This window comes from Aquarana catesbeiana, linkage group LG04 (assembly GCF_042186555.1).
Source record: "Aquarana catesbeiana isolate 2022-GZ linkage group LG04, ASM4218655v1, whole genome shotgun sequence".
NCBI lineage: Eukaryota > Metazoa > Chordata > Amphibia > Anura > Ranidae > Aquarana > Aquarana catesbeiana.
In genome coordinates this window covers 12,851,330-12,875,194 of record NC_133327.1, presented here as the reverse complement: position 1 = coordinate 12,875,194, position 23,865 = coordinate 12,851,330, and the positions used below count along the sequence as shown (strand labels likewise).

At 45.3% G+C, this 23,865-nt stretch overlaps 1 protein-coding gene across 1 annotated transcript in view; it reads right to left on the bottom strand.

Moving 5' to 3' along the window:
• INTS9 (integrator complex subunit 9) overlaps positions 1–23,865 on the bottom strand; it is a 90,877-nt gene that overhangs the window by 30,401 nt on the left and 36,611 nt on the right. The window contains 4 exon segments of the mRNA XM_073624838.1: positions 1,430–1,541; positions 5,604–5,738; positions 13,770–13,890; positions 19,658–19,741. Of these exon segments, the coding sequence (XP_073480939.1) occupies positions 1,430–1,541; positions 5,604–5,738; positions 13,770–13,890; positions 19,658–19,741 (452 nt within the window).

Sequence of the window (23,865 nt, the reverse complement as noted above, 5' to 3'; positions counted from 1 at the left end):
CAATTGTGGATGACTCTGACCTGTCACCTGACTACTCTTTTGCCTGCTCCCTCAGATTCCTGTGTATGACCCTGAATATTGTTCCTGACCATGCTCATGCCCACTTTCTGGCTTGCCTCTTCGTGTATGACCTCGGCTTCCACCCTGACTACGGTTCTTTAGTCCGGTCCCACCAATCTAACCACACCACCACCTCAGGTGTCATCTTGCTTGTGGCCACTGCCTTGGTCATGCTGCATCTCCAAGGGCAACAGAGGTCTTGCCACCAGTCCTGACAGACCAACTGACAACTACCTAGTGGACTCTGCTGCCAGCAACCGTCAGCAGAGCTGCCTAAAAGGCACCCATGCTTCTTTGGGTCTTGCATTCCCTGTTCTCACCTTCAGTGGTGATCGGTGCTCAGTCAAAAGCCCTCTCGTCAAAGTTGACATTCAGCTAGTATGTGACAATTTGTATATTATCGATTTCTGTGACTCTAATTGAGTTATAACCTGTTGTTGGCTGCATAACACATATGTGTAGCAGCAAAAGGAAGAGTTTTAATGCCCACATTCTGAAAGTTTGCATCACTGGGTGGCTGATGTTTCTGTGCTCAGAACTTCTAGACAGCTTATACCCCAGGTGCCCAATTTGTTGCCCGAACGACCATATGGCCCTTTTATGCTTGTTATGTGGCCCCTGGACCTCAACAGTTGTTAGAGGGAGAGTTAATTTTGTAAATGGGCTGTAATGGCAGTGATCTTCATTCTATGACAGCATAATTCCAAATACACCTGTAGCATGCCTGTAGTCTCTGACCATTTACTCCAGATAAGTCCGATATCTCTGACCCTCTTCTATGGTATTAAATATATCAAGAATTATGTGCGCCCCTTTTGGGGACATAAGAGGCTACAGATGAGGCTCGCCTTACGTTATGGAGTTAACGACTGGCTTAACACAGTTCTCTACAGGCTACACTTTTTAATTTAATTCAAGTTTCCCACAAGTACAATTCACAGGGTCATACAAAGGCTGGCACTAACGAGTTGATTGGAAAGATGCAGAGTCCGGAGCGGTCATCCCAATGCAAGCTTCATAACATAGCAAGTCACTGATACAGAAGCAGTATGCAGGATGGGAGTTCAGACTGTTCATACTTCACTGGATGCATATTTGTTGCAGATCAACGACCTACTAGGAAGTAAATCCACAATGATGACAGCCTGGAGCCTGCACCTTGCAAGCCATCTACCTGGTTTAAGAAGTCAGCTAATTAGTATAGTATCCGCCCTACCAGCTTCAGAAGCAATAAAAAGTGATTGGCAATTGGTTACAGTGAAGATATCCTAATTAGTTCTGGTAGTAAAAAACCTATACCAAAGGCTTTTTTTTAAGACTATGTAGGCTTTTGGGGTACAACTACAAGAAACAAAAACCGACCACTTACCCAGATTGCTGCAGAACTCGCCCACCATGCCGTCTGGATTGGCGGTCGGTATCTGGGTGAGACCGGTCACAATCAGAACGTCACTATTCTTAAGAGCGGCTTGATCCATCGCCTGAAAGAGAAGATTTGAGCTCAAGCTCATCGCATGTATCCTAGGGCTGGCAACTCATTGCAAACCAATGATCTGGAAGTCTGATGCTGCGTACACATGAGCGGACTTTACGGCAGACTTTGCCCGGCGGACTTTTCGACGGACTTTCTGAATGAACGGACTTGCCTACACACAATCCACCAAAGTCCGTCGAATTCGTACGTGATGACATACGACCGGACTAACACAAGGAAGTTCATAGCCAGTAGCCAATAGCTGCCCTAGCGTGGCTTTTTGTCCGTCGAACTAGCATACAGATGGCGGACTTTTCGACCGGACTCGAGTTCGATGGATAGATTTAAAACATGTTTCAAATCTAAGTCCGTCCAACTTTTGAGAAAACAAAGTCCGCTGGAGCCCACACACGATCAAATTGTCCGACGAAATCCCATCCGCCGGGCAAAGTCTGCCGTAAAGTCTGCTCGTGTGTACGCGGCATTAAAGTATGTGGTCATTTATTTAATGCCAGTTCACAACTAATGCAGTGCGTTCTTTTTCTGCATCAAAAACGCATAGAAAGAAGTTTACACGATTTTCAATGGCATAGTTCACACCAGTGCAAAGTAAAACATGCTGCATTCTTCCTGCACTGGAACGCTGTAAAACGTATCAAAAACGCATCGGAAGGCAGCAGAACGCACCTAAAACACACTGGAATACACATGTCCTTATTTAAGAACAATATAAAGGGAAAGGAACTGATTGGGAAGCTAGTCCTGAGGGTCTCTACCACATCCCAAAACCACTGTGGAAGGAGAAAAATGCCCCAAAAGGGATAATATGGGTAGAAAACCAGCACAGGATCAAAACACAGTAAGTACAAAAACAGATAAAAAATATATACATTTTATTCAATATACAAAAGTAACAAACAGGAGCGTCCTGTTCCTCACTTTTCATTCAATGTTTTTAGAAGTGTTATTTGTTACTTTTGTATATTGAATAAAATTTATATATTTTTTATCTGTTTTTGTACTTACTATATTTTGATCCTGTGCTGGTTTTCTACCCATATTATCCCTTTTGGGGCATTTTTCTCCTTCCATGTCCTTATTTAAGGTTAAGAAAAAAAAGCGGGAAAAAGTGCACTGGACTGCATTAAAAAATGCATCAAAAACGCACTGGAACGCATCAAAAACGTGCACGCAGAAAATCATCTGGAACACATACGAACTGCGTTTCTATGGTGTGAACTGGCCCTTAAAGAGACTATCGGGGGAGGAATTCCAGCATGTACTAAGGGCCAGTTCACACCACAGAAATGTAGCCCAGATGCGCTTCGGATGCTTTTCTGCATGCACGTTTTTGGCTGCGTTTTTAATGCAGTCCCGTACATTTCCCCCCCTTTTTTTCTTAACCAAAAATAAGGACATAAGCTTCCAGTGCATTTTTGGTGCATTTTGCCGCATTCCAGTACAGTCCAGTGCAGAAAAAAAGGCAGCATGCTCTCCTTTTTTTTCTGGAACTGGAACACACTGGAACTGACTGCATCGGTGTGAACTGTGCCATTGAAAACCATATAACCTACTATCTATGCGTTTTTGATGCAGAAAAAAAAAAAAAAAAAAAAAAACGCGCTGGACTGCATGTGGTGTGAACTGGCCCTAAGTGCATGTGCAGCGACTTCCTAAACAATTTTGGTCATGGGCCACTCATGCAGGCAAAGTTTGGACCCTTCCCGGTAGCACTAAATTTTGCTGTTAAGTTCTGCCATTCCTTAGTAACCCAATATAATGATGGGAAGCCTCACTGGCCAATAGTAATATGCAGGATGTTGAAAGGTACAGGCAAAGCTTTAACACCATCAAGAATCTGGTGCAACTGTGCAAAGTAACCAATCAGCGTCCAGGTTTTATTGCCAAAGCTTAGTTGAACAGGCTGAAGTTAGAAGCCGATTGGTTACAATGCACAGCTGTGCACTGTGCTGCATTGTACGCTATTGCGAGGGGGTTGCAGAACAATTCCATTCACCTAAATGCGCGGCAGTGTCTGCTGAAATGTGCTGGAGGGATCGGTTTTTGCTGCACTGTAATGGAAAGGTGTACACCTGCTGCATAGCTACCCTGTTTCCTCGAAAATAAGACCTAGCGTGAATGTCAGTGATGGCTGCAAAATAAGCCCTACCCCCCAAATAAGCCCTACCCTGTTTCCCCGAAAATAAGCCCTACAAGGACTTTAACTAGGGCTTTTTTGGGGGGTAGGGCTTATATAGGGCAGCCATCACCGACAATCACGCTAGGTCTTATTTTCGGGGAAACAGGGTATTACCCACATATGGTTGCCTTTGCAGCTTTCTCTTTCAGTTTGCAGCTACTGTAATTTGATGTAAAATGCAATGTAATATGGCAACCAGGAGGTGTGTCCTGTATACAGATGGAGTACAGAACACCACCTTGATATATCATTTCCTGCTTGTGTGATTGGCTTACTGATTTTTCCAAGAAGTCTGCACTAAGATACAAGTCAGATTTTGAGCATCCCCTGCAACAAAAAAATGTCATTTTTGGTGAGCTACTACCAAAAGGGAAATCAAATCTAAAAGGGATGCAGACCCCGTCACTTTCCTCAGAACCCTGCAGGTGCAGCAGCTGATTGATAATTAAACCACTCCCATACAGATTCACTGTGCACATGGACACAGAGAAACAGACAGGTATTTCTTCAGAATAACAAAAGGTAGGAATCTGCAACAAAGTTTGATAAAATCCCGGCGATGCACAGAGATCACCAGGGGGGTATGTTTAATTTTTTTCCTCAACAAAAGCGGAGTTACTCTTTAAGCTGGCGATAGATAGATCAAAATTCGGCCAGTTGAACAGGGACAGGCCGAATTGTGATCCATGCACTTGGTTGTCAGGTCAGATATTTAACAATCTATAATAAAACTAGTGTTAAAGAGGAACTGCAGTCTCTCACATAATTTGTAATAAAAACATCTTTGCCATTCTGAAGCTTCCCTCCAACCACGTTGCATATTAGTTTATATATGCTGTGATTCTGTACTTGTCAAATATGCTGCAGAAATCTCCCTCCACTAAATCTGGCTGCAGCCATTTTAACTGTGGGCAGCTGAAGCTGCTGCCTGTTTACTTCCTGGATTTACACAGAGGCACACCTCCAGCTGTGCAGCCCTGCAGCTCTCATTGGCCCTCTGGTTCTTTCAGTGGGCATGCACCGATGACGTCAGCGGCAGCGTATATAGTAAATATCTCCTAAACGGTGCAATTTTAAGAGATATTTACAGTACCTACAGGTAAGCCTTACTATAGGCTTACCTGTAGGTACAATTAAAAGGGAACAGCAGTCTGCTTACATAATTTGTAATAAAAACATCTTTGCCATTCTGAAGCTTCCCTCCAACCACTCTGCATATTATTTTATATATATTGTGATTCTGTACTTGCCAAATATGCTGCAGAAATCTCCCTCCACTGAGTCTGGCTGCAGCCATTTTAACTGTGGGCAGCTGAAGCTGCTGCCTGTTCACTTCCTGGATTTACACAGACACACCCCTCCAGCTGTGCAGCCCTGCAGCTCTCATTGGCCCTCTTATGACTTATCCCCCCTCTCTTCCTGGCAAAGTAGAGTGAGAGAGAGAGCGCTGTGCATGATGTCATAAGCCTAGGCTAATGACCAGACAAGAAACAGGAAGTGGGCTGTATAAGGTATTTACTGGCAGAAAAAAAAGGTTTTGCTATCCAAATTTAAAACAACAACAAGGGCAGAAGATTTAATAGATGGAAAGATGAATAAATGACTGAAGGTCCGCTTTTAACCAGTGTTATCCTTTGAGTTCTAAGCAATTTAATAAAAAATGTAAGAGAGTGCTGGAGCTCCAAAATACACTGCATGCTGAAAAAGGGAGTATTTTGCTGCAGAAACGATCTAAATAAAGCAGAAATATGATTTTGCACCTCTAGGTCACAGGTGTCAAACACAAGGCTGTAATGCAATCGTAATGCTGATGCGGCCCACGATGAAATTGAGTTTGACACCCCTGCTCTAGGTTCTTCAGCCACTTACCTGCGGGTGAGTTGTCAGAAGAGAGGAACCGGACATGTACGACACCTTTTCGTGATGAGACTGGATGATCCAGTTAGAACTTCCAAGGGCGTAACCGGAACTCAGCGGTGTCACCAGCACCACGCCAAACAGTTCCTGCAAGACAGGTGGAGGTTACAAGGGCGGCAGAGAAGATGGCTACATGCCCACCTTTTTGCTGGAAGATTCAAGATACCATACCGTCAACCAAGTCTATATTCTCCTTTACCATATCTTCTACCAATCAGATTAAAGCGATAATAAACTTTTTTTTTTTTTAAAGTTTTCTCCTGCAAAGTAACATCACAATGTAGTAAGATGCATCCCATGCTAGCACATAATGAAAGATTTAGCGTGAAACAAAGCCCTCCAGCGGCGCGCTGTCATCACTGCAGAGGCTTCCATTTTCACCCGGCCTTCCTTCCAGGTTTGCGCGCTGCGGCTGCTTGACTGGCCGAGCCGCAAGGACATCACTCCCGCGTCTGCGCACAGGAGGGTCGGCCGCGGCACAGCGTTCTAAAGGAACGCCCGGGTATGCCGTTCTTTCAGAGCGGATGTGCTGGTGATGACACCGGCTGCAGGGGCACCGAATATCTCCTAAACGTTTAGGAGATATTCATTTTACCTACAGGTAAGCTTCATTATAAGCTTACTTGTAGGTAAAAATAAATAAAAAAAGAGTGAACTACCACTTTAAGGCCTGGTTCACACTAGTGCAACGCCAGATATCGCATATGATTCGCACCGCATTGCTGTGAAGATCACACGCGATGCCTGTGCGGTGCAGTTTCAGCCATACAAACTCTATGGCTGAAATCGCATCGCATTCGCACCAAAATGGTGCAAGACCCTTTTTTTTGGTCTGCACTGGACCGCTTATTCGATCAGATTCCTGCACCATTTGACAGTTCGTACTGCAATCTGCGCACCGATCTGGGGGGTGTCGTTAACTTTACATTGACACCCGCAGTGGTTCGCAGATCTCAGCGTGAACCACTGTGCGATTCAGGTGCGATGCGGGAACCCACACTGGATTCGCAGGTTCCACGCATCGCACTAGTGTGAACCGGGCCTTAGTGTTGTGTAGTCTTTTTATCTATATCCACTTGCCCTCCACAAGATTTAACCCTGTGAAGGAAATTTGTAAAATTCTGTATATAATTGTATTCTATTTTGTATGTATTGCACACGGCACTAATAATGGTTTTCATTACGACTGATGTGTATGTACAATGTATATGTAAAGTGCTGCTTAAATTTACAGCGCTATACAAGTACCTGAAACAAAAAAATAAAATTACGTTTGAATTCTTTTGAGTCCTGATTAGAATTAGCCCGCCTATGTTACGCCACTTGTTACCATACAAGTACAATTGTAATATTACTGTGACACCTATGTAATCATGTGTATAAAAACCTTCAATTGCATCAAATAAAACAGAACGGTTAGGGTCGGTTCACACATGGGCAACACGACTTTAACGCGACTTTGTACCGCGACTTCAACGCGGCTTCAGCGCGACTACTTCGGCAAATTACGAGGCGACTTCAAGTCGCCTCCATGACGGGCGACTTCGCTGGCGGCCCCCCCCACCGTACCAGGCCGCATGCCCTCAACATGGGGGGTGCTTTGGGGCATGGGGGGCGCAGTGTGCGCCCCCCCCCCAAAGCACCTTGTCCCCATGTTGATGAGGACAAGGGCCTCTTCCCGACAACCCTGGCCGTTGGTTGTCGGGGTCTGCGGGCGGGGGGCTTATCGGAATCTGGGAGCCCCCTTTAATAAGGGGACCCCAGTTACCGGCCCCCCACCCTATGTGAATGAGTATGGGGTACATGGTACCCCTACCCATTCACCTAGGGAAAAAAAGCGTCAATAAAACAAACAGTACACAGGTTTTTAAAATAATTTATTAGGCAGCTCCGGGATCTTCTTCCGACTTCGGGGGTCCTCTTCCGACTTCGGGGGTCTCTCCGCCGTCTCCTCCCGGTGTCCGCATCTTCTGCAGCTCAATTGCTAGCGGTGGTCCGGACTTCTGCCTTCTTCTTTTCTTCCAGAGATGTTGACACGACGCTCTCTCCAGCTGGAATGGTCTCTGAACGCTCCGCAACGGACTTATACAGGCGGTGACCCCGCCCCCTTATGAGGTCACTGTCCCAGGGCATGCTGGGGCTGTGCCGTCATAAGGGGGCGTGGTCATCACCCGGTGACCACGCCTCCTAAAACGTCACAGACCCAGCATGCCCAGGGACTGTGACGGCATAAGGGGGCGGGGTCACCGCCTATATAAGTCCCTTGCAGAGCGAACAGAAACCATTCTGGCTGGGGAGAGCGTCGTGTCAACATCTCTGGAAGAGAAGAGGGAAGAAGATGATCCAGAGGTCCGGACCACCGCTGGCAAAAGAGCGCCAGAAGATAGCGGTGGAGCCGGCAGAAGATGCGGACACCGGGAGAAGACGCCGGAGAGACCCCCGGAGTCGGAAGAAGATCCCGGAGCTGCCTAATAAATTATTTTAAATACCTGTGTACTGTGTTTTTTATTGACGCTTTTTTCCCTAGGTGAATGGGTAGGGGTACCATGTACCCCATACCTATTCACATAGGGTGGGGGGCCGGGATCTGGGGGCCCCCTTATTAAAGGGGGCTCCCAGATTCCGATAAGCCCCCCGCCCGCAGACCCCGACAACCAACGGCCAGGGTTGTCGGGAAGAGGCCCTTGTCCTCATCAACATGGGGACAAGGTGCTTTGGGGTGGGGGGGCCGCAGCGCGCCCCCCTCCCCCAAGGCACCAAACCCCCCATGTTGAGGGCATGCGGCCTGGTACGGTTCAGGAGGGGGGGGGGGGGCGCTCGCTCGTCCCCACCCCCATTCCTGTCCGGCCGGGCTGCGTGCTCGGATAAGGGTCTGGTATGGATTGGGGGGGGACCCCCACGCCGCTTTTTCGGCGTAGGAGGTTCTCCTCAAGGTCCATACCAGACCCAAGGGCCTGGTATGCCCCTGGAGGGGGAACCCATGCCGGATTTTTATTTAAAATTTGGCGCGGAGTTCCCCTCAAGATCATTTGAGCACAAGTCGCATGCCGAAGTCGGATCATGTGAGACGGCGATCCGACTTTGATCCGACTTCAATGATAGTCAATAGGCTGAAGTCGGATCAAAGTCGGATCAAAGTAGTACAGGGAGTACGCTCTGAAGTCGGAGCGACTTCAGTAGTGTCTATTAAGACGCTAGCGTTAACTCCCATTGAAACTATTTCTGGAGCGACTTGGGGCGACTTGAGGACGTACAAGTCGGATCCCAAGTCGCCCCAGTGTGAACCGAGCCTTATTTGGAGAGATGTGTATCTTTTTGTGGCTGTTCCCTACTGCAGTAGCCTTTATTAATTTGGAAACACTAATCAATATGCAGATAGGAGTTGCCCATCTATAAAAAATATCCAGAACAAACCCCCTTCATGACCAGGCCATTTTTTTTAGCTATACGGTACTGCGTTACTTTAACTGGAAATTGCGCGGTCATGCAACACTGTATTCAAATACAATTTATATCATTTTTTTTCCACAAAGAGAGCTTTTTTTGGTGGTATTTGATCACCACTGATTTTTTGTTTTTTTGAGATAGAAATGAAAAAAGACAGGAAATTAAAAAAAAAAAAAATAAAAGTTTTACTTTCTGCTACAAAACATACCCAATAAAAAAAAATTCTTCATAAATTTAGGACAATATGTATTCTGATACACGTCTTTGTTAAAAAAACAAAACAAAAAAAAAAACAAAGCAAAATGCGTCACATCTCCTTCCCAGTAACGTCACTAAGCCGACGGTGCGGTCCACGGAGCGTTCCAGCCCTCGACCCCGATGACAAGCATTCTTGGGCGGCTCCACATCCCAGACAGTGCTGTACATCCGGACTCCTCCAGCGCCCCCCCCCGCCGTGCAGTGGCGACCATTCCATGGGATTTTATCATTGATAAGCTGTGTTTTATAATATGAGAGTTGCTACAATTATGAGCTTATTTAATTATATTTACTTCTACACTAAGGCTACTTTTACACTGAGGCGCTTTGCAGGTGCTATAGTGCTAAAAATAGCACCTGCAAAGCGCCCTGAAAGAGCCGCTCAATTCACTCCAATGTGAAAGCGCGAGGGCTTTCACACTGGAGCGGTGCGCTTGCAGGACGGTCAAAAAAGTCCTGCAAGTCACATCTTTGCAGCGCTATAGGAGCAGTGTATTCACCGCTCCTAAAGCGCCCCTTCCCATTGAAAACAATGGGGCAGCGCCGCAAACCCGCTGCTGCAGCGGCGTTTTGCAGGTGGTTTTAACCCTTTTTCGGCCACTAGCGGGGGTTAAAACCGCCTGCTAGCGGCCGAATAGCGCCGCTAGAAATAGCGCTGCTTTACCGCCGGTGCCCGCCCGCCTCAATGTGAAAGTAGCCTTAGAGGCGCTCTTGACTTAAATTTGAAGTTTCACATCTTAAAGTTTTATTTTATTTTATTAATGGGGGTGCAAGGAGCTGGTCTTGCCTAGGGTGCAAAATAGTCTAGCACCTAGCACCAGCCTTACATCAGACAGACCCCGTCTGGTACACAGCAGAGCCTGCATATGCCATACAGAAATGTGTCAGGACCAGTGTACACATACAATTAAAAAACTATCAGGGCTCGTTTTCAGCTGGAACACGCAGTTCCAGCACCTCCAGCACTGAATGTATGTAATGGAAAAGGGTGCTTGGGTGTGCTGGAGGGTCTACTGTCACTGGTGGGGGAATATACTGTTGCTGGGAAAGGTCTTATGCTGCTGAGGGGATCAATTGTTTCTAGGAGGGATCTACTGCTGAGGGAGCTGGAGGGTCTGTTGATGCTGGATCCTGGGGGATTTACTGTCACTAGTGGGGAAATATACTGTTGCTGGGAAAGGTCTTATGTTGCTGAGGGGGTCAATTGTTGCTAGGAGGGATCTACTGCTGAGGGAGCTAGAGAGTCTCTCTGTCAGGGCCAGACTCAGCCCTTCTTTCTCTGAGATGGCCGCTCAGCTGTCGGCTAATTGCCAGCTCCCATTTCTCTCCACAGTTACTCAGCTGTTGATGATATCCTGCTCATCAGTCCTGCCTACTTAAGCCGTCCAATCCAGAGGATCTCTGCCTTCGCCTTGGTCAACATCACAAAGACGATCTCCTGCGTTCCTGTTTAAAAAGACTTGCTTTGCTGACATCCCTTCTGGCTCCAGATCCTGCTTGCTCTTTCACAACGTTGATCCCTGACTTCTGGCCTGGCTTACTATCCGTTCCGGTTACTGAACTATGTTTTGACTACGTTTGTTCTTTTTACTTTTATTATTAACCTCCCTGGCGGTATGATTATTTCAGATTTTAGGTGCTGAAAGCGGTACAATTATTTTGCATGGAAATTTGGCGTTTTATATTGTAGGCCTGTAATTCTTAACAATAACACACTTAAATCTGTCCAAACAACAGTCTAGTAGATATCCCGGGTATGATAAAGTTTGAAACACAAAAACATAAATTATAATATAATAAATAAAAATAAATAATTAAAAAAAATAAAAATAAATAGTAATAAAATAAATTTCCCCACGATTCACTATCGCTCAATTCTTCAAGTGTTCTAATTTACTATCGCTGTTTTTTAGCTGGTCTAAAGCCACTTTTGACGTAAAGGGACACTTTTTGGTTGCTATGGACAATCTCCAGTTTCCAGGCAGAAAGAACAGTATATATCACATAAAACTGCATGCAGGGCATGGGCCAAAGCACTGGGGACAAAAGGGATGTGAAATAATTTCATACAGTACTGTAATCTGTAAGATTACAGTACTGTATGTGTTATGATTTTTACTTTTTTTTTAATTTGCCGCCAGGCTCCGCCCCCGTGCGTCGCGACGCTCGCAGGGAACGGAGTCTGGCAGGGAGAGGCTTCGGAGGAGGACGGAGCCCACGGACACTGCGGGGGACATCGCAGGATCCCGGGGACAAGGTAAGTAAAGCCACACCAGGATCCTGCGATGTAATCCCGAGTGTGGCTCGGGATTACCGATAATGGTGCTGAAATTTAACCCCGAGCCACACTCGGGAATACCGCCAGGGAGGCTACACAAGTGTGATTTAACTGTACTTCTGTCTCGGCCTGATCTCATGGTTTCTGACAGTCTCTTGATACTTGCAAGGGTGGATTGCTGCTAGGGTGGATCTATTGTTGCTGGAGGGTGGATTATGTTGTCAGGAGAGGGAGGCGTTGTTGTCTGGGGGGGGGGGGGGTAATCTATTGTTACTGACTGCAGGGGACCCATTTCACTACTTTTCTTGTTATCATTAACACATTCCATACAAATTACCTAGCACCCCAAAATTATACTTAGTTCTGTATTCTCTAAAAGGGGCGGCACTGGGAGGAGGGTAGGGGGTGGAACCAAGGGATTGTGCTCAGAGGTGGGTGACCCGGAATTGGGGAGTACCTGCACCTATTCTCTGAGAAAAAAAAAAAGCCCTGCAAACTATACACAAAAATGGTCCCGAATACATTTCACACAAATTTGATAAAATGATTTACTTCAAGTTGATCTCTTTCACATGCATCTATCGTTCCCTCGCCGCTCCATTTGGCTGCTGGGAGCGAAGGGAAAAGACTGGGACTTCCAGGTATAGAGATCATGCAACTCATCTCCTTCCTATGAGGCAACATTGGTGCTTAGTCATTTAGGCACCAAGTGTTGTCACATGGAAGGGTGAAAAGAGCATCCTCAGCCTGTACAGGGATTATATTTTTCACAGTAAGGAAGAATTAGACCCCCTGTCGGGTTTTTATTGCTGTCTGTGCCCCCCACTGGAGAGATTCTCCCCCTCCATTTATCCTGGAGACCCTCATCTTCAAGACTGAAAGCTGAACTCCAGGATCCAGCCCCACTTTGAATTCCTGGCTCCCTCTTCTCTTGCAAAAAAAAATGCTTACTTCACGATTAACCACTTCAATACCGGGCACTTTTGTCCCTTTCTGCCCAGGCCAATTTTTAGCTTTCAGCGTTGTCACACTTTGAATGACAATTGCGCGGTCATGCTACACTGTACCCATACTCATTTTTTAATCATTTTGTTCCCACAAATAGAGCTTTCTTTTGGTGGTATTTGAGCACTGCTGGGGTTTTTATTTTTTGCGCAACAAATAAAAAAACACGAAAAAAAAAAAAAGTTTATCGGTTTCTGTTATAAAATTTTGTAAATAAATACGTTTTCTCCTTCACTGATGGGCACTGATGAGGCTGCACTAATGGGCACTGATAAGCTGGCACTGATGGGTGGCACGGGTGGGTACTGATGGACACTGATGGGTGGCACTGATAGATGGCACTGCTGGGCATCACTGATGAAGAGACATCTGGCAGGCACTGACTGACTGGCACCGATTGGCAAGTTGTGGCGTCCCTGGTGGTCCTGGGTGGGCATCCGCGGGGGGGGGTTGGGGGGAGGGAGGCTGCGCTGATGAACAATTAGCGCAGACTCCCCTGTCAAGAGAGCTGCCGATTGGCTCTCCTCTACTCGCGTCTGTCCTGTTTACATCGTGATCAGCCGTGATTGGACGCGGCTCTTTACCGAGATCAGTGTTGCGGTGTGTCAGACTGACACACCACACCACGATTTCCGCGATGCGCCTGATCTTTGTATCTGCGCTGATGAACAATTAGCGCAGACTCCCCTGTCAAGAGAGCTGCCGATCGGCTCTCCTCTACTCGCGTCTGTCCTGTTTACATCGTGATCAGCCGTGATTGGACGCGGCTCTTTACCGAGATCAGTGTTGCGGTGTGTCAGACTGACACACCACACCACGATTTCCGCGATGCGCGCCCCCACGGGAGCGCGGCAACTGTTGTCCTGCTGGACGTCATATGACGCCCAGTAAGGATAACTGAACCACTTCAGAAAAATGCACTGTTCCTAAGCGCCTGATCTTTGTATCACGTCACATCTGACGGGGTAAATAGGAACTACATTTCCCCTTATCCAATGGGAGTGCATGACGTGGTGAGCGTGTATGCAAGTGTAGTTCAGGAACCAATTGAATGGCTACTGGGGTAGGCAACGGGATGACAGCAAAAAGTCATTTACTGCTCTGTGTTGGTTTGCAACCATGGCACTTACTATTTTCTGGGAATACCCCACCAGCTGGATTTTGCTGAGAGCCGAGTTCACCTCCTGCATTGTGTAACACTTCCTCCATGTGAAGATGTCTACGGCATCCTTGAGAGGGGCCGGCAGCTGTCTACAAGAAAAACGATAGATGTTCAGCACACGCCATAAAGACATTGATTATGCACAAAATACCCCAGTTTTTTGTAAACCACCATGTGAGACAGCAATGATAAAATTGGATGTTAAGTCTTCCTCTTTAAAGCGGACCCTTCGGTCATTTTTTCAACTTTCCATTTATTAAATCTTCTGCCCTTGTTGTCGTTTTAACTTTGGATAGTAAAACATTATTTTTTCTGCCAGTAAATACCTTATACAGCCCACTTCCTGTTTCTTGTTGGCTAAAAAGCCTAGGCTTATGACATCATACACAGCGCTCTCTCTCACTCTGGTGAGTTTGCCAAGATAGAGAGGGGGGGGATGGGGGAGTCATAAGAGGGCCAATGAGAGCTGCAGAGCTGGAGGTGTGCCTCTGTGTGTCTTTGTAAATCCAGGAAGTGAACAGGCAGCAGCTTCAGCTGCCCACAGTTAAAATGGCTGCAGCCAGACTTAGTGGAGGGAGATTTCTGCAGCATATTTGGTAAGTACAGAATCACAGGATATACAAAATAATATGCAAAGTGGTTGGAGGGAAGCTTCAGAATGGCAAAGATGTTTTTATTACAAATTATGTGAGCAGACTGCAGTTCCTCTTTTTAATTGTACCTACAGGAAAGCCTATAGTAAGGCTTACCTGTAGGTACTGTAAGGCTTCATGTACACGGGACGTTTTTACAATCTCTCCTGAATGATTTAACTTGACAGATAGTAATCCACATTTAAAACGTCCGCTTTGATGTGTTTACATGCTGCGTTTAGTGGCGTTTTGAAGCGTTTCTAAACGCTTCAAAACGTTTTTGTTTTTTTGTTTTTTTTAAATGGGCAAAAACGAAAAACGGCTATAATAAAAACGCTTCTAAAAGTGGGTTACTGCGTTTAGCATCTGAAACATCGGAAACTTTGACGTCTGAACTAATTTTTTTACCTTAAAAAAAAGGGCCTATAAACGCAACTGCCTAAAAACGACAGTAAACGAACACGTACACATAAGATAACACTGAATGAGTTCAGGAGCAGTTGAAAAAAAAAGTGTCCAACTGCCTCTGAACGTCCGTTTAGCGGCAGCAGTGTATATAGGGCCTTAATATCTCCTAAACTTGCACCGTTTAGGAGAGATTTACTATATACGCTGCCGCTGTCGTGATCGGAGCATGCCCACTGAAAGAACGGCCTGCTCGTGCCGTTTGTTCAGGACCTGTGCCGTGACGTTATTGCCGGTCAGGCCAATCACAGCGCCGGAGCCCGCGAGCCCCAGAAGTTACTCCGTGAAAGATGTTGGCCGTGGGAGCGGAGTGTGGGTGGGACTGCGGGACATCATTCGGCCCACCCTGTCCAGGTCAATAGACGCAGACAGGGCGGCACTCGCCGAAGAGGAGGAGCCAGGAGTTGGCTGGGGACCTGAGAAGGAGGAGCATTGGGGCTGCTCTGTGCGATGCATACTAGCTCATTATGCCTTTGTCTTGTGGGCTTTTTTGTTTTTTTTCCTGGAGGTTGACAACTTCTTTAAAGTGGGGTTCCACCCAAAAAACAAAAATACCTGGAAAAATTCTTAAAAAAAAAAACAAAAAAACATTTGGATATTTTTTTTTTTTTACTTACCTCTAAATGCCTGTTGCTAGGTGGTCCCTCGTAGTCTGCCTGTTCCGGTGACATCACTTCCCCCCAGGCACAGGAAGGGCTCAGCTCTGCTCCCTCCCTCCTGTCAATCATCTGGGACCCATTACAGGTCCCAGGTGATTGAGCGGCCAATCATAGCGCGCGGCGCCGCTCGCGCATGCGCAGTGGGTGCCAGGCTGTGAAGCCACAGCCTGGCGCCCACAGTTGAAATGTCGGTGCCGACGAGCGAAGGGGGGGGGGGGAGCGGGGCTTCGATCCCCCGCATCGCTGGATCCAGGGACAGGTAAGTGTCCAATTAAAAGTCAGCAGCTGCAGTATTTGTAGCTGCTGACTTTTAATTTTTTTTTTTTTTTTTGACGGCCCCCCTGGGTGGAACTCCTCTTTAAGTGCCTGCTTTCCTTAAGCCCGGTTTCACACATGTGCGGTGCGAATTGAAGCTCAGGTTTCACTGGGAAGATAAAAATCTGTTGTTCAAAGGCTTCTCTGCGTTCTAGCTGTGTATCAGTGAGCAGGGAGAGGAGGGGGAGGTGTAGTGAGGAGAAGGAGAAAATCCTTGTTCAGAACGCAATGCATCTGCGAATCAGATGCGTTCCCATAGGAGGTAATGGGCTTGTAATTCGCACCGCAATGCCCAAAAAATGCACACGCTTTTTGTGCAATGCGCAGTGCGAATGCAACGCACATATGTGAACCAGATACATTCAAATAAATGTATTTTAAAATGTCCTGCGAATTGGATGCGGTGTAACCCGCATCTAATTCGCATAGGTGTGAACCCGGGCTAAAGAGGTACTGCAGGCTGCTCATATTATTTGTAAAAAAAAAAAACATTTTTGCCATTCTGAAGCTTCCCTCCAACCCCACTTTGCATATTATGCACATTATATATATATATATATATATATATATATATATATATATATATATAAGCGCATTGGTTTCAATGCAGAAGTGAGCCTGATTTTGCACTATCCAGCTATTGTAAATAAACTCCATTTAGTACTTCATAGTGGGGTATGCCTGTATTGCGATTCTGTACTTGCCAAATATGCTGCAGAAATCTCCCTCCACTGAGTCCGGCTGCAGCCATTTTAACTGTGGGCAGCTGAAGCTGCTGCCTGCTCACTTCCTGGATTTACAAAGACACACACCTCCAGCTCTGCAGCTCTCATTGGCCCCCTTATGACTCATCTCCCCTCCCTTCCTGGCGAGAGAGAGAGAGAGAGAGAGAGAGAGAGAGAGAGAGAGAGAGAGAGAGAGAGAGATGGATGATGGCATAAGCCTAGGCTAATGACCAGACAAGAAACAAGGAAGTGGGCTGTATAAGGGATTTACTGGCAGAAAAAAATGTTTTACTATCCAAAGTTAAAACAACAACAAGGGCAGAAGATTTAATAGATGGAAAGATGAAAAAATGACTGAAGTTCCGCCTTAAAAAGGTTCTAAAGTCTAAAGGTTTATTACCTTAAATGCACTCTACTGTATGCATTAAGGTTAAAAAAAGCATCTGTACCACAGAATGCCCTCTGGTCCCCCCTTATACTTAGATGAGCCCATTCCCGTTCCAGCGCTGTGCAAGAGAGCAGTGGCTCTCTTGGCTTTCTTCCCCCTCACTGGGCAGATTGATAGCAGCCGGAGCCATTTGCTCCCACTGCTGACAATCAGATAGATCATGTGATGATGGAGCGAGGGTCCGCCCACCCTGTCCAGGTCAATAGATGCAGACAGGGCGGCAGTCACTGAAGAGGGAGGAGCCGGGAGTGCTGGCTGGGGACCCGAGAAGGAGGAGCATTGGGGCTGCTCTGTGCAAAACCGTTACACAGAGCAGGTAAGTATGAAATGTTGGCATTTTTTGATATAAAAAAACAAAATTAAGCTGTAAAGTGGAACTATAAGAAAAACTTTTTTTTTTTTTTCAGTTTGGATAGAGTAAGGGAGGGTTGTAACCCTTATAAGGTTTATTTTAGCCATCTTTTTTCCATTGGGGAGATTTACCTTCATGTCCTGTCCCAAAGCCAAACAGGAAGTGAGAGGAAATCCCTGCAAACTGAGAATCTCGTGTGCCCATTGGAAGATTTCCATTCTATACTTTTCTGGGGGCAACCCAAAATTTGGGCTTTTTTTTTACATTCACTTTGAGTGATAATGGTAAACAGGACACATAGAGAGGGGGGAATCTTCCTAACAGGGGGGCACTACAAACTGACAGGTGTTCTACTAAATCTCCACTCTATCCAAAACTAAAAGAAAAAATGTTGGCTGTAGTGATACTTTAATATCACTTTAACCACTTCAGCTCCGGAAGATTTACCCCCCTTCATGACCGTGCCATTTTTTTGGTGATAAGGCACTGCGTTACTTTAACTGACAATTGCACGGTCGTGCAACGCTTTATTCAAATAAAATTGATGTCCCTTTTTCCCCACAAATTGAGCTTTCTTTTGGTGGTATTTGATCAACTCTGCATTTTTTATTTTTTTGCGCTATAAACAAAAAAATAGCGGAAAAAAAAAATATATATTTTTTACTTTCTGCCATAATACATATACAAAATAAAACTAAAAAAAACAAGTTTCTTCATCAATTTAGGCCAATATGTATTCTGCTACATATTTTTGTAAAAAAAAATCCCAGTAAGCCCATATTAATTAGTTTGCGCAAAAGTTATAGCGTCTACAAACTATGGGATAGATTTATGGAATTTTGTTTATTTTTATTTTTTTTTACTAGTAATGGCGGCGATCAGTGCTTTTTAGCGGGACTGCAACATTGCGGCGGACAAATCTGACCCCAAGTGACACCTTTTGGGGACCAGTGCTAAAAAAAAAAAAAAAAAAAAAAAAAGCACTGATCAATGTATAAATAACACTGGCAGGGAAGGAGTGAACTACAGGGGCGATCAAAGGATCTGCCTTGTTTACATAGGCAGATCCTCGTTCTGCCTCTCTGAAGCGATAGCAGGGGACCAGTGAACATCGGTTCCGCCGGGCACGCGCATCGGGTCCTCCTCCGCGCAGCGCACGAAACAACGTACAGGTACGTTGTTTGGCGCAATAGAGCCGCCCTGCCGCAGTATATATGTGGTGGTCGGTCTTTAACTGGTTAAAGCTCTGGGTTCACACTGGTGTGTTGTTGGACATTACATGTGATTCGCACAGCACTGCTGTGCAGATCAAATGTGATGCCTGTGCGATGCAAATTCAGCCATACAGATTGTATGGCTGAATTCGCATCGCAATCGCACCAAAATGGTGCAGGACCACTTTTTTTTTTGCTCTGCGCTGGTTCACACCCATGCCATCCGATTCCTGCACCATTTGGCAGTCCGCACTGCGATCTGCGAACCGATCTGGTGGTGTCATTAACTTTGGATTGACACCCCGCAGTGGTTCGCAGAACTGCTGGCAGGTGACATGCGATTCGGGAACCCATACAGGAATCGCGCTGGTTCCCACATGGCATATATATATGAACCGGGACTGGGTGCCTGTTCACACTAGCGTGATGCCAGATATTGCATGTGATTCACACCGCATTGCTGTGCAGATCACATGCCGATGTCTGTGCGATGCGATTTCAGCCATACAAACTGTATGGCTGAAATCGCATTCGCACCAAGATGGTACAGGGCCTTTTTTTTTGTTCCGCACTCGAATCAGATCGCATGGGTGTTCACACCTATGCGATCCGATTCCTGCACCATATCACAGTTTGCACTGCGATCAGATGTTGGGTTATCATTAACTTTACATGGCCACCCCCCAGCGGTTCGCAGATCTCAATGTGAACCACTGCGCAATTCAGATGCGATGCGGGAACCGGCACTGAATCGCAGGGTTTGCCGCATCGTACCAGTGGGAACCGAGCCTTAATCTGAATTCCAGGTAGATAAAGACAAATTTTATTGCATCTGTACATTCATTAATTATTCACTAAACGTATATTTTTTTAATGCAAGCAGTGTCATTTCAGATATCCTAACATTATGTAATGTGTTTAAAGACACCAGAGATTTCTGAAGCATGGGTTGCAAAAAGGAAGAAAAAATCCCGACCGTACAATTTTAAAAATTCTCTGCAGACCATAACACACTGCTTATCAAAGATGCAACGGCTGGTTAATACCTCTGATCCTCCTTTTTCCACTTGGTGGCAGACTGCGCCTTCGGAACGCGTTCAATGAAATTAACCAGTTCTTCCATGAGGAGTCTGAGACACAGAACAGACAAAACGTTAAAGTGAAACCCCCCACCAAAAGATAATGAATGGCATATTAAAACACCACAAAAATTGCTTACGTAAGTTTTCTGGAGTGTTGTGTTAGATATAGATTTAAATAGAAAAATATTTAATAAAAGTGCTGAACACCAAGTCTCAGAATTGATTTCTGGACTCCCTTCCTGTGCTAGGCAGATAAGCCACCATTGAATTAAGACCTGAAGCTGATTTTCTACAATGACTGAAAAACCTTCAGAAAAAAAAAACGCTATAACGAGAGACATACAAGAATCTGAAAGGAAAACTTTACAAAAAATCCCTGTCACCCATATACAATGCAGGTTATTATATAATTGGATAGACCACCATTTCATGCGATGTATGTTATAGGGGGACCTCTGAAATGAAGGGGGACTCTGATGTGAAGGGGGGACTACTGAAGTGTTGGGGAACCACTGATGTGATGGGTGACTACTGATGTGATGGAGACCTCGGATATGAACTGGTGACTACTGATGAGTTGGGGAACCAATGATGTCATGGGGGACCTCTACAATGAATGGGGGGCTACTGAAATGAATGGGAGACTACTGATGAGTTGGGGAACCACTGATGTGATGGGTGACTACTGATGTGATGGGGACCTCAGATATGAACTGGTGACTACTGATGAGTTGGGGAACCAATGATGTGATGGGGGACCTCTACAATGAATGGGGAACCACTGTTGTGATGGGGACCTCTGAAATGAATGGGAGACTACTGATGGGTTGTGTAACCACTGTTGTAATGGGGAACTACTGATGAGTTGGGGAACTTCTGATGTGATGGGGACCTCAGATATGAACTGGTGACTACTGATGAGTTAGGGAACCACTAATGTGATGGGGGACCTCTACAATGAATGGGGAACCACTAATGTGATGGGGACCTCTGAAATGAATGGGAGACTACTGATGAGTTGTGGAACCACTGTTATAATGGGGGACTACTGATGAGTTGGGGAACTTCTGATGTGATGGGAACCTTGGATATGAACTGGTGACTACTGATGAGTTGGGGAACCACTGATGTGATGAGTTACTACTGATGAGTTGGGGAACCACTGATGTGATGGGTGACTACTGATAGGATGAGGGACCTCTACAATGAATAGGAGAATACTGATGTGATGGGGGACCTCTGAAATGAATGGGAGACTACTGATGAGTTGTGGAACCACTGTTTTAATGGGGGGCTACTGATGAGTTGGGGAACTTCTGATGTGGTGGGAACCTTGGATATGAACTGGTGACTACTGATGAGTTGGGGAACCACTGATGTGATGGGTGACTACTGATGAGTTGGGGAACCACTGATGTGATGGGTGACTACTGATGAGGGAACCAATGATGTCATGGGGGACCTCTACAATGAATGGGGGACTACTGAAATGAATGGGAGACTACTGATGAGTTGGGGAACCACTGATGTGATGGGTGACTACTGATGTGATGGGGACCTCAGATATGAACTGGTGACTACTGATGAGTTGGGGAACCACTACAATGAATGGGGAACCACTGTTGTGATGGGGACCTCTGAAATGAATGGGAGACTACTGATGAGTTGTGTAACCACTGTTGTAATGGGGAACTAATGATGAGTTGGGGAACTTCCGATGTGATGGGGACCTCAGATATGAACTGGCGACTACTGATGAGTTGGGGAACCACTAATGTGATGGGGGAGGGGACCTCTACAATGAATGGGGAACCACTGATGTGATGGGGACCGCTGAAATGAATGGGAGACTACTGATGAGTTGTGGAACCACTGTTATAATGGGGGAAAACTGATGAGTTGGGGAACTTTTGATGTGATGGGAACCTTGGATATGAACTGGTGACTACTGATGAGTTGGGGAACCACTGATGCGATGGGTGACTACTGATGAGTTGGGGAACCACTGATGTGATGGGTGACTACTGATAGGATGGGGGACCTCTACAATGAATAGGAGAATACTGATGTGATGGGGGACCTCTGATGTGATGGGGGACCTCTGAAATGAATGGGAGACTACTGATGAGTTGTGGAACCACTGTTTTAATGGGGGACTACTGATGAGTGGAGGAACCACTGATGTGATAGGTGACTACTGATGAGTTGGGGAACCACTGATAGGATGGGGGACCTCTACAATGAATAGGAGAATACTGATGTGATGGGGGACCTCTGATGTGATGGGGGACCTCTGAAATGAATGGGAGACTACTGGTGAGTTGTGGAACCACTGTTTTAATGGGGGACTACTGATGAGTTGGGGAACCACTGATGTGATGGAGGACCGCTGATATGAATTGGGGGCTACTGATGAGTTGGGGAAACCCTGATGTGATGGGGGACCTTTGAATTGAATGGGGGACTTCTGATATGAATTGAGGACAAGGATGTGATGGGGAACCTCTGATATGAATTGGGGAATTTGATGTGATGGAGGGATTTGAGGGACTCGAATGTGATGGAGGGAGACTCTGATGTAAAGGGAGAACTACTGATGTGATGGGGGACCTCTGATATAAAAAGGGGACTCTGATGTTATGGCAGACCACTGATGTCATGCAGGACCTCTGAGGCGACAGGGGACCTCAGATGTGAATTTAATTTCATCAAGGTGGTTGTGTGCATCGTCCCAGGCTCAGATTGCCCATTGATAAGTAACATTTACATTTTATGACATTTTAGACTTGGGGGCCTCGTGATTTTGCATACATACCCACAAAAAAAAAAGTTAAGAAATGCTGGTATAGTGCACAAACCTCCTTTGGGCTGCAGTATACTCACATGATGAAAAAAATGAAAAACAGAAATAATGGGAATTGCAAACAAACAGGCTGAGTCACAGCACGTAGCCTAGAACCTGGGTGCTGACTATAGAGGTGAAGTATAACCTCACAACCTCGTAATGTAATCTATATTAGTAACCAGAAAAGTCAGACTAAGGTTTTGGGGCGTAACACTTTTTGGATACGCGTTTTGCCGCCCGTTCTTCTGCTTCGCATCCCGTCTGTGCTAATACCTGATAAATCGCTGTGCACAATCTATATTGCTCCAACGCATTACAACCTTCATGTAGGTTTGCACACAATTATAGGCTCCTTCCCTCTTTTGTGCTTCATTGTAATTTTATCTGCCGAGTCTGTTCAGCTAAATTACCATATAATAGTAATTTCCACCCATTGCCATATGATATAATTATATGTGCTGATCATTCTATTTTCTATTTTCACGGCTGTAGAATATGCTTTATAGTCATATTTGTGATCCATCTAATAATGTTATTTTTACTCTTTAATGACTGTTTCTTGGGATTGATCTTATTCATGATTTAACAAAATGCAGTCAGAATTATTTTAAAGTGTGACTATATTTTATAATGGAGGCTATAAAACATCCATATCAAGTGGCAGGGGGCATTTCAGTGTTTGGACAAAAAAAAAAAAAAAATTATTATCACACTAATACATTCTGGGTTCAACAAATGTCAATTCTTCAACTATGGTTGGGTTTTATGTAACCAGAATCTTTGATCCATTCATCTGAAATCTGAACAGATATGTGCCTTATAGAAGGTCTAAGCAGATAACAGGCGTATCCTGTCATTTAACCAATTGCCTTCCCAGAAGATTTACCCCCCTTCATGACCGGGCCTTTTTTTTTTTGTGATATGGCACTGCGTTACTTTAACTGACAATTGCGCGGTTGTGCGACGCTGTACCCAAAATAAAATTTGATGTCCTTTTTTTCCCTCACAAATAGAGCTTTCTTTTGGTGGCATTTGATCACCTCTGCGGTTTTTATTTTTTGCGCTATAAACAAAAAAAGACCGAAAAAAATATACTTTCTGTTATAAAACATATCTAATAAAAAAAAAAAAAAAAGAAAAAAAATCAAAATTTCTTCATCAATTTAGGTCAATATGTATTCTACCACATATTTTTGCTAAAAAAAAAAAAAAAATAACCCATTAAGCGTAAATTTATTGGTTTGCGCAAACGTTATAGCGTCTACAAACTATGGGATATTTTTATTTATTTTACTAGTAATGGCGGCGATCAGCGACTTATAGCAGG